Source organism: Pseudophryne corroboree, chromosome 4 (genome assembly GCF_028390025.1).
Source record: "Pseudophryne corroboree isolate aPseCor3 chromosome 4, aPseCor3.hap2, whole genome shotgun sequence".
NCBI classification, from domain to species: domain Eukaryota; kingdom Metazoa; phylum Chordata; class Amphibia; order Anura; family Myobatrachidae; genus Pseudophryne; species Pseudophryne corroboree.
The window spans coordinates 357,263,405-357,275,575 of record NC_086447.1 but is presented as its reverse complement, the minus strand read 5'-3'; the positions used below and the strand labels follow the sequence as shown (position 1 = coordinate 357,275,575).

The 12,171-nt window shown below is 49.7% G+C and overlaps 1 protein-coding gene across 1 annotated transcript in view; it reads right to left on the bottom strand.

The window, feature by feature from the left end:
• The window catches only part of LOC134910910 (mucin-3B-like), a 380,580-nt gene that overhangs the window by 215,794 nt on the left and 152,615 nt on the right, over positions 1 to 12,171 (bottom strand). Inside the window, exon 15 of the mRNA XM_063919296.1 lies at positions 5,274 to 5,395. Coding sequence (XP_063775366.1) covers positions 5,274 to 5,395 — 122 coding nt within the window. The remainder of the gene's footprint in view (positions 1 to 5,273; positions 5,396 to 12,171) is intronic.

The following is a 12,171-nucleotide window of genomic DNA, read 5'->3' as shown; positions in this document are numbered from 1 at the left end:
ATGCCTGGGTACGGGAAGTCATCACTGGAGGTTACGCCGTATCCTTCAAGAATCATCCCCCTCATCGATTTTGCCTGACAGACGTCCCTGGACACAGGAGTGGTAGTACAGGTGCCTCTGACTCAAAGAGACAAGGGGTACTATTCACCACTATTCCTAGTCCTGAAACTGAAAGGGGTCCTCTCGGCCCATTCTCAACCTCAAGTCCTTGAACAAATATGTGAGAGTCTCCAAGTTTCATATGGAGACTCTTCCCTCTATTGTTCTGGCCTTGGAACCCAGGGATTATATGGTCTCCCTGGACATACAGGATGCTTACCTGCATATTCCTATTGCAATGTTGCATAAGCAGTACCTGAGGTTTGCTGTTGGAAACCTCCATTACCAATTTTGGGCCTTACCTTTTGGTTTGACCACGGCCCTGCAAGTTTTCACAAAGGTCATGGTTGTAATGACGGCTGTACTCCGCCGTATCTGGACGACTTGTTGATCCTGGCGAATTCTTCAGAAATTCCCCTACGCCATCTGGATCTGATGCTCCAGTTTCTGCAAGCCCACGGGTGGCTCATCAACTGGAAGAAATCTTCCCTGGTCCCTGCTCAGAGCATGGTGCACCTGGAGGCGTTGTTGGACACTCACAACCAGCGGTTGTTCTTGTCTCAGGAGAAGGTCCTGAAACTTCAGGACAGGATTCGATGCTTCCTATCTCGTCTGCAAGTGTCGATACACTTGGCAATGCAAGTGCTAGGTCTCATGGTGTCAGCTTTTGACATGGTGGAGTACGCTCAATTCCATTCCCGCCCTCTGCAGAAACTGATTCTTGTCAAGTGGGATGGCCTGCCTCACCGGATCAGGTCTCACATGATCTCCTTGTTTCCGGTGGTCCATCTGTCACTGAACTGGTGGCTGAAGGTCCGACAATTGAGCAGGGGCCGTCCTTTCTGTATCTCCACCTGGGTCCTTCTGACGATGGATGCCAGTCTGAGAGGTTGAGGCGCGGTGTTGGAGCAACACTCCCTTCAGGGTCGGTGTACCAAGGAGGAATCTCTCCTCCCGCTAAACATTCTGGAACTGCGGGCAGTATTCAATGCATTAAACCTGGCCCAGCATTTAATACAGAACAGACCTGTTCAAGTACAGTTTGACAACGGCACCACAGTGGCGTACATACATCATCAAGGCGGCACTCAAAGCCACATGACAATGAGAGAAGTATCAAGGATTCTTCAGTGGGCGGAACATCATCTGCCAGCCATATCGGCGGTGTTCATTCCGGGGGTCCTAAACTAGGAAGTGGACTTCCTCAGTCATCAGGACGCACATGCCAGAGAGTGGAGCCAGAAGTATTTCAACCCATAGTGGACAAGTGGGGCCTTCCAGATGTGGACCTGATGGCGTGTCGACACAATCACAAGTTTCCGGTCTTCGGAACAAGGACAAGGGATCCTCAAGCAGCGTTCGTGAACGCGCTGGCAATTTCAGCTGCCTTGCATGTTCCCTCCGGTGTCACTACTGCCCAGGGTAATAAATAAAGTTCAAACAAGTAGGAGGACTCCTGCTGCTTATCGCTCCCGCGTGGCCCAGACGGCATTGGTTCTCAGACCTTCAGGGTCTCTCGATAGAGCGTCCCCTTCTACTTCCGCAGCGCCCAGATCTCCTATTTCAGGGCCCCTGTGTATATCAGGATTTGGCCCAGCTGGCTTTGACAGCGTGGCTCTTGAAGCTTCCGTTCTGAGGGCCAAAAGTTTTTCTGAGGCGGTCATTCAAACCATGTTGAAGTCCCGAAAATCGTCTTCTGCTCGAATTTATCATAGGGTTTGGAATTCTTACTGTGCTTGGTGCGCATCTAACAATCATGATGCTTACAAGTTTAGTACGGCCAAACTTTTGGCGTTTCTACAACAGGGCCTGGACTTGGGCCTTCGTCTGACCTCCATCAAGGTTCATATTTCTGCCTTGTCGGTTTGGTTCCAGAGGAAAATTGCGACTCTGCCTGATGTTCATACATTCACTCAGGGTGTTTTACGGATTCAACCTCCCTATGTCCTACCTGTGGCTCCTTGGGACTTGCCGGTGGTTCTAGAGGCTTTACAAGAGTCTCCGTTTGAGCCGCTTGGATCTGCGGACCTTAAGTGGCTTTCTCTCAAGGTATTGTTTTTGCTGGCTATTGCTTCTGCTAGACGGGTGTCGGATTTGGGTGCCTTGTCCTGTAAGTCCCCCTATCTGATTTTTCACAGTGACCGGGCGGTTCTTCGAAAACATCCCGGGTACCTACCTAAGGTGGTGTCTTCTTTCCACCGTAATCAGGAATTCGTAGTTCCGGCCTTTGCCTCTCCTGAATTATCTTTCAAAGAGAGGTCTTTGGATGTGGTACGGGCTCTCTGTATCTATGTGAAGAGAACTGCCTGCATTCTGAAGTCCGATTCTCTCTTTGTACTGTTTGGTTTTCACAAACGTGGCTGGCCGGCTCACAATCAGACCCTGGCCAGATGGATTAGAATGGTGATTGCACATGCTTATGTACAGGTTGGTCGTCAAGTTCCTGCTACTATCAAGGCCCATTCTACTCGGTCTGATGGACCTTCTTGGGCGGCCCGCCATGGTGCGACCCTTGAGCAATTGTGCAAGGCAGCTACGTGGTCCTCAGTGAACACGTTCATAAGGTTTTATGCCTTCGATACATCCGCCTCCCAGGATGCTTCCTTTGGACGCCAGGTTCTTGGGCCCGCTACAGTGTGTCCCCTCCCATGACGAACTGTTTTAGGACATCCCCGATGTTATTCCCTGTGGAACCCAGTGTATCCCACAGCAGAAAACGAGATTTATGGTAAAAACTTACCGTTGTTAAATCTCTTTCTGTGAGGTACACTGGGTTCCACAGGGAACCCACCCTGACACACTTAGCTTCTTTGGGTTTGTATGGCATTAGCCGCTGACACCTTCTTCTGTCGTGAGAATGTGGTGTATGTGGCTACTAATGGTTGTTGTCTCTTTTACCTGCTACTCCATTGGACTGGTTAACAAAACTGAGCTCCTGTGCATGGAGGCGGGGTTATAGAGGAGGCGGCGCTATGCATTCTGGGAACAGTCAAAGCTTTTAGCCTGTTGGTGCCTCGGATCAAGATCCTACTCTACACCCCGATGTTATTCCCTGTGGAACCCAGTGCACCTTGCAGAAAGAGATTTAACAACAGTAAGTTCTTACCATAAATCTCGTTATTTTGTTATTAACTTTATGTCTCCAGTATGAGCCCTCACTATAACTGCTGGAAAAAGCATTGTGGGCATACAAATACATTATTGCCCCTTTCTTTCCAAGACTGTCCCTGACTTCCCATTCCCAGTGCTCCTCACAGTGACTGCAGGAGCAGTGGCGTCACAAGCTGGGTGGGGGTTGCGGCTCCAACCCAGGCATCGCTCTTGGACACCCAGGTGGGAGTGCCGGCTGTTCTGCAGTGACAGGAACTGGGTGCTGCAGTGTTGCATTCACCTGCTTCTGTCATAGATGAAGAGCCAGCCCACCACTACACACAGTCAACAGCCCATTCTCCGGGGCAGCCAGCATCTCCGGACTCCGGAGATGCTGGATACCCCCCGGAGGGATGTAGGGGGTTATTCCGAGTTGATCGTAGCTGTGCTAAGTACAGCTATGATCAGTCACACAGACATGCGGGGGGCGCCCAGCACAGGGCTAGTCACCCCGCTTGTCAGTACTGCCCCCCCCCCCCCTGAAATGCAAAAGCATCGCACAGCGGCAATGCTTTTGCATTTCAGGAGTTACTCCTGGCCAGCGCAGCTCCTGTGGCTGGCCAGGAGAACCTCCTCGCTGCCCGGGTCGCAGTGGCTGCGTGTGACGTCACGCAGCTGCCACGGCCTGCCCCCCAACAGTGCGGCCACGCCTTCGTTGGCCGGACCGCGCCTCCTAAATGGTGGCTTAACACCGGCCTCCAGCCTCCTCCTGCCCAGCGACTGCCTCTGCCTGTCAATTAGGCAAAGGCGATCGCTACAACGGCCTTCGGCCGCCCAGCATGCGCCCGCGCACTACGGCGCCAGTGCATGCGCAGATCCAACCCAATCACTGCGCTGCGATAAACTGCAGCGAGCGATCAGGTCGGGATGACCAACGTAACACGGATCCCTGCGAGGCCATGCCCCTTTTTTATTATACCACACCCCCCCTCTTCAGCAGCCACGCCTACGGCGTGCGCGTGGGGGGTGTTATGCTGAGTCACCACACCCGTTGACGCCTCTGTGCAGGAGAGAATGCTTAGTCAGGTCACTGTGCATTACAGCATTATAGAGCAGCAACAATTACTATATTAGCATGTTTTACATCTTGCTGGCTTCTTGAACATACCTGATATCAAGTTTTAGAATAACAGAAGTATTTTCTGCATGTTATGTACAGACTTCAGTTCAAATCCTTGGATAGCGCACAAACGTTATACAGTATGTGACAAGCAGTTTATAAACATACAGTGTATAGTTACAAAGACTCCTGACCAGGGCCGGATTAACAATGGGGTTGATTGAGCTACAGCTCCAGGCCCCCCATCAAAATAGGCCCACCTCCCATAGGATCTATATAATGTTCTGCTGGAGACAGGAAAAAAAAAATTTCTAGCATCAAACGCCCACTTGAGGCCGCCCATTCACACCTCAGGTGATCTCCCGCTTGCCAGTTGGCCAGAAGCTGGCCTTGGCGCAGCGGCAAACTGCGGCACAGTAGAAGAATTCACAGGTCCTTCCTGTGCATCACAGTTTCCTGGCTCCTCCTCTCCTCTGTGCTGTGCAGCATGTGATGACAAACAAGAGCAGCCACACTAGCGCTAGACGCATCTGCACTCTTAACTCCGTGAAGGCGGCCCCTGTGTTTGTGACAGGGGCAAGCTGCTGCTTATCTGGGACGACCTGCTTGCTGCTGTTGCTGCTGCTATTCGGGTAAGGAGAGTCTGTGTCCTGCAGCCTGAGTCTCAGAGCAGTGCCTCCTTGTGTGAGTGCACCACCGCTGACCAAACCCACAATGCTCATTATACCTGTACAACGCGCCTGCGCATTGCGGTGTATACACATGCGCAGAAATGCCATTTTTTAGCCTGATTGCTGCGCTGTGAACAATGGCAGCTAGCGATCAACTGGGAATGACCCCCATAGTAAAAGACACTGAAGAGTAATAAATACACTTATCTCCTCATAGCTAGAACACAGAACCTGAAGAACTTCAATAACAGACTGCTTTTTTATCATGACATCTATAAGTATAAAGTATCTACCCGTATTGTATCCTTGATACCGATCCGGAGTGTATCTCTTCTGGATACTAGCATAATGGTCAGTTTGTGGGTCATTAAATGCTGGGAAATTAGGAGCAGGATTATAGTATGAAGGTTCTCCGCTGAAAGCAAAAACACATGATTAGACATGGTGGATGAAGACCTGTATCATAGAAAACTCATGTATCTGAAACTACTGTACATGCATAACAATCTCATGCCTAATATATAACACATATCAGTGTTATATGTACACAACTTATAGGCAGGGCCAGGGCTGTTTCTAGCCAATTTGGCTCCCAGTGCGATATTTAAAAATGCGCCCCCCATAGATATAAAAAGATAAAGGTATGCGTGACCTCTGTAAAATGGGTGTGGTCTCTGTAAAATGGGCATTGCCTCATCTGAAAAGACTACCTTACACCCCAGTTTTTGACCTTGCACCAACAGATCATGGCGAGCACAGAAAAAAAAAAAAAATAATATATATATATATATATATATATTAAGCCATACACTGCAATAGCCCTTGATACATTAAATCCCCATTACTGCAGGCAAGAGTCCCCATTTTACACATTATGGCAGGCAAGAGTCCCCATTTTCCACAATACGGCAGGCCAAAGTCCCCATTTTACACAATACGGCAGGCAAGTGTCCCCATTTTACACATTACGGCAGGCAAGAGTCCCCATTTTACACGTGATGGCAGGCAAGAGTCCCCATTTTACACAATACGGCAGGCAAGTGTCCCCATTTTACACATTACGGCAAGCAAGTGTCCCCATTTTCCACAATACGGCAGGCAAGTGTCCCATTTTCCACAATACGGCAGGTGTCCCCATTTTCCACATTACGGCAGGCAAGTGTCCCCATTTTACAGAATACGGCAGGTGTCCCCATTTTCCACATTATGGCAGGCAAGAGTCCCCATTTTACACAATACAGCAGGCAAGTGTCCCCATTTTACACATTACGGCAGGCAAGAGTCCCCATTTTACACATGATGGCAGGCAAGAGTCCCCATTTTACACATGATGGCAGGCAAGTGTCCCCATTTTACACATGATGGCAGGCAAGAGTCCCCATTTTACACATGATGGCAGGCAAGTGTCCCCATTTTACACATGATGGCAGGCAAGAATCCCCATTTTACACATGATGGCAGGCAAGAGTCCCCATTGTACACATGATGGCAGGCAAGAGTCTCCATTTTACACATGGTGGTGGGGGGGGGGGGGGGGGAGAGAGAGAGGGAGACTTACGTTTGAAGCGATTCTTCCCGCTCTTCGGCAGCCTCTCCCTCGTCTTCGCGGCGCGTGGTAACCCTGCAGCTTGGCTCCCCCTCCTGGCCTCCTCCCTCCTCCCGAGTACCCAGCTCGGGGGGCGGTGTTTCGCGAAATGACACGGGTTCGTCGTGACGTCACGACGCACCCGCGTTATTCCGCGAAACTCCGCCTCCCGAGCTGGGTACTCGGGAGAAGGGAGGAGAGGGAATCACGGATCACAAGAAGTGCCGTGGCGGGCGCCCCGTGTGGTTGCACGGCTCGCCCGCCACATGAAACGGCACTGAGCAGGTCAGTAGAGAGTCTGGCTGAGCCCAGGTACTTTTCATGGGCCGTGGCCTATTCACAGGAGGCGTGGCCATGCACCCTTTTTAGCTGTTGCTGCCAGTTAAGGAGGAGGAAGCTCAAGGCCCCCACTGGGCCCTCACTGGGCCCCTCCAACAGACCTGGGCCCAGGTTATTTGTACCCTCCACCCCCCCTCCCTCTCGGCAGCACTGCTTATAGGTCTGAAAGCAGGCTCCGGAAAATAGGATTTTAATTACCTACCGGTAAATCCTTTTCTCGTAGTCCATAGAGGATTCTGGGGTTTCATTTAGTACCATGGGGTATAGACGGGAGCCATGGCCACTTTGAAAATTTGATAGTGTGGGCTGGCTCCTCCCTCTATGCGCCTCCTACCAGACTCAGTCTAGGAAACTGTGCCCGAGGAGACGGACATACTTTGAGAGAAGGATAGATAAAGAGAGTGGTGAGATTCCGAACCAGCACAAACAAACAGAGGAAATCTATGCTAACCCAACTTTAAAATGGAACAGCAACAGCTGAACCAACAATACTTAACCAAGTAACAGCGCAGGAAGAACAAAGCACCAGGGCGGGTGCCCAGTATCCTCTACGGACTACCGGTAGGTAATTAAAATCCTATTTTCTCTTACATCCTAGAGGATACTGGGGTTCCATTTAGTACCATGGGGATGTACCAAAGCTCCCAAACCGGGTGGGAGAGTGCTGAGGTTACTGCAGAACAGATTGACCAAACTGAAGGTCCTCAGAGGCCAAAGTATCAAACTTGTAGAACTTAGCAAACGTGTTCGAACCAGACCAAGTAGCCGGTCGGCAGAGCTGTAAAGCCGAGACACCCTGGGCAGCCGCCCAGGAAGAACTAACCGACCTAGAAGAGTGGGCCTGTACAGATTTTGGAACCGGCAAACCTGCCGTGGAATAAGCATGCTGGATAGTGAGCCTGATCCAGCGTGCAATTGTCTGCTTTGAAGCAGGACACACAATTTTATTGAGATCATATAGAACAAACAGCGAGTCTGATTTCCTGTGACGAGCTGTACTCTTTACGTATACCTTCAAAGCCCTCACAACATCCAAAGACTTTGAAGTAGCAGAAGTGTCGGTGATAACCGGAACCACAATAGATTGGTTAATGTGAAACGTTGACACCACTTTAGGAAGAAATTGCTGACGAGTTCTGAGTTCAGCTCTGTCCTCATGGAAATTTAAATAGGGGCTCTTGTGAGACAAACCCCCCAGCTCCGACACACGTCTTGCTGAAGCCAAGGCCAACAGTGTAATGGTCTTCCATGTAAGATATTTTACGTCAACCTCCTGTATTGGTTCAAACCAGTCCAATTGGAGGAACTGCAGCACCAAATTGAGAGCCCAAGGTGCCGTAGGAGGCACAAAGGGAGGTTGGATACGCAGAACACCTTTCAAAAATGTTTGGACCTCAGGGAGGGAAGCCAATTGTTTTTGAAAGAAAATGGACAAGGTTGAAATATGGACTTTTATGGAGCCCAGATGCACGCCCCTATCCACACCTGCCTGCAGAAAAAGCAGGAAACGTCCCAGGTGAAATTATACCGCAGAATAAGTTCTGCTCTCACACCAAGAGACGTATTTCTTCCAAATACGATGGTAATGTTTAGACATTACCCCCTTCCTGGCTTTGATCATAGTTGGGATAACTTAGTAGGGATCCCTCTTCTGGCTAGAATCAGCCATTCAACTTCCATGTCATCAAACGTAGCCACGGTAAGTCCTCATAGATGAATGGGCCCTGTTCCAGAAGATCCTCACAAAGAGGTAGGAGCCGGATGTTTGAGGAGCATCTCCAGAAGGTCTGCATACCAGGCCCTTCTTGGACAGTCCGGAGCAATGAGTATTGCTTGAACCCTTTCCCTTTTGATTCTTTTGAGAATTCTTGGGATCAGAGGAAGTGGAGGAAACACGTACACCATCTGATAGACTAATGGAGTCGCCAGAACGTCTACCGCCACTGCCAGGGGGCTCTCGACCTGGTACAATACCGCTTGAGCTTCTTGTTGAGAAGAGAGGCCATCATGTCGAATTGTGTATAACCCCACCGACGTGTCAAGCACCTGAACACTTTCGAGTGAAGGCACCACTACCCCGGGCACAGGTCGTGTCTGCTGAGGAAGTCTGCTTCCCAGTTGTCTACTCCCGGAATGAAGACCGCTGACAACGCCACAGCGTTTCTTTCTGCTCAAAGGAGAATTATTGACACCTCTGACATTGCTGCTCTGCTTTTTGTTCTGCCCTGTCGGTTTATGTACATCCCTGCCATCACATTGTCCGGCCGGACCTTAATGGCCCGATCGTGAAAAAGATAAGAGGCCTGCAGAAGGACGTTGTATATGGCCCGAGTACCAGAATGTTGATTAGAAGGATGACTTCCTGACTTGACGATCTTCCTTGAAACTGCATCCCATGGGTGACTGCTCACCAATCTCTGAGGCTTGCGTCCATGGTTAACAGGATCCAGTCCTGAATCCCAAACTTCCGACCCTCGACGAGGTGAAAAATCTGCTGTAGCCATCACAGAAGGGAGATCCTGGCTTTTGGTGACAGACGAATCCTCTGGTGCATGTGCAGATGCGATCCGGACCGTATGTCCAACAGATCGAGCTGGAAGGGTCTTGCGTGAAACCTTCCATATTGAAGCGCCACGTAAGAGGCCACCATTTTCCCCAGAAGTCGAATGCATAGATGCACCGATATCCGGGTTGACTTCAGAACATCCCGAACCATTGACTAGATTACCAATGCCTTTTCCAACGGAAGGAACACTTTCTGCAACTCTGGTATCATTCCCAGGAATAAGAGCCTTCATGTTTGCTCTAGGTGAGATTAAGGAAGGTTCAGAATCCACCCGTGATCCTGGAGAAATTTGGTTGAGAGAGTAATGCTGTCCAGCAACCTCTCCCTGGACGGCGCCTTTATCAGAAGATCGTCCAGGTACGGATTTATATTCACTCCCTGATTGCAGAGTATAAACATCATCTCTGCCATCACTTTGGTGAACACCCTCGGTGCCGTGGAGAGACCAAATGGCAGGGCCTGAAACTGGTAGTGACAGTCCTGCAGTGCAAACCGTAGATAAGCTGATGAGGCGGCCCGATCAGAATGTGAAGGTACGCATCCTTGCTATCCAGAGACACTAGGAATTCACCTTCCTCCAGACCTGAGATCACCGCTCTCAGAGACTCCATCTTGAACTTGAACACCTATAAGAACGGGTTCAAGGACTTGAGGTTCAGAATTGGACGTACAGAACCGTCCGGTTTCGGTACTACAAATAAGTTGGAGTAGTACTCCATGTTGTGTAGATGATGTGGAACTGGAACAATGACTTGAGTCTGTACCAGTTTTTGGATGCTGTAAAGTTATACTTGCCTCTTGTGAAGCTGGTAACCCTGATTTGAAGAATCTGTGAGGTGGGAGCTCCTGGAACTCCAGTCTGTAGCCCTGGAAAATAAGATCTATTACCCAGGGATCCCGGCACGAACTTGACCAGATTTGACTGATGAATTGTAGTCGGGCTCCCATCTGACAGACCTCCAGGCCTCGCGGTCCACCGTCATGCTGAAGGATTTGAGGAAGCAGAGCTCTTTTCCTGAGCACCTGCAGTTGCTGGTTTGCGTGGTTTACCTCTTGCGCCTCTGGAGGCTGTAGAAGCACCTCTGGATTTTCTCTTAAACTTGGCTGTCCTAAAGGACTGTAAATTTGAAGCTGAATAAGCTTTCCTGGCTGGGGGAGCTGCAGAAGGAAGATACGCAGACTTACCCACAGTAGATCCATTTACCTAGTTCTTCTCCAAAAATGGTAGGCCTTCCACGCCTTTCCAGGAGTCCGCATCAGCAGTCCACTGGCATAGCCATAAGCCCCTGCGTGCTGACACTGCCATAGAGGTAGTGCGTGCATTAAGCAACCCAATCTCTTTTATGGCTTCCACCATAAAGTTCGCAGAGTCCTGTATAGGCTGCAGGAGTAAAACAACTTCCCCGTAGACAAGGAATCTAACCCCTCAATTAGGTTACCTGACCATTTAGCAATGGCTTTAGTGATCCACACACATGCAATAGTGGGTCTTTGGGCCACCCCAGCCGCTGTGTACAATGATTTGAGTGTAGTCTCAATTTTACAAACAGCCGTATCTTTTAGGGAGGCTGCACCAGGGACAGGTAATACAATTTTAAGTGACAGCCTAGAGACTGATGTGTTCACTATCGGCGGATTTCCCTATTTTTTCTTTTCCTCCAGAGGAAAAGGAAAAGATGAGAGCAACCTTTTAGGGATTTGAAATTTCTTATCAGGATTAACCCACGGTTCTTCAAACAGGGTATTCAATTCCTTTGACACAGGAAAAGTGACTGAGGACTTCTTTTTTACATTAAAATAAGATTCCTCACACTCCTCTGACACCTTATCAGGAATTTGCAGAACATCTCTGATAGCCTCTATAAGAACTTCTATTCCTTGTGACAGAGTAGCATCCACCCCCTCCAAATCCACCTCACCCTCCTCCAATGTCTGACCCGTCAGCGTCAGAGTCAGACTGCAGAATATGGGCTAGAGATCGTTTTTGCTGACAAATGGGAGGGTATTGAGATGCTGGTCTGGGGACTGAGTATCTATTCATCAACTCATCCTCAGTCTGTCTTAAGTATTGCGTCTCTTTCTCATTGCGGGATAGCTTTGTAGAAATATTTGAGATCATTCCCTTGATGGAATTAACCAATTCCGGTTCAGCCCTGCTATTCTGGGAAGGTGCACTGCCCTGAGTACCCAATAGTGAGCCCGGTGGTGAAGAGGAATACTCCGCTGTACAAGAAACACACTCTTTGCCTGACATAATGTAAATGTGACAGTACACAGACACACAGGAAAAGGTTAAGCACAATTAACCCACAAAGAACCCTTCAGGGAGACACAGAGTAATTTGGAGCCAGCCCCCTCCCTGCTATGACTCCCTGGTACCGCTGAGGTAATCTGGAGTCACACTGGAGGAGCTGCGCGTCCCTGTCAGTCAGCGTCTGTGTACACACAGAGGGAAAATGGCACTGGTGAGCTGCTGGGTCCTCTCATAGTGAAGCCCCGCCCCTTCAATGGCACGCAGCCTTACCACTTTTTTTATACTGGCTGAGGTAATACGTTGCTTAAAATGGAGAGAAAACCGTTTTAAGGCTGTTTATGCCAGTGTAGGTTCTGTGTACAGTGTACTGAGACGCAGCTGTGTACTGTGTCTGGAGACGCAATCCGCCCCGGTTAGAAGCCATGCGTCTCCGTACCCTCATGCCGC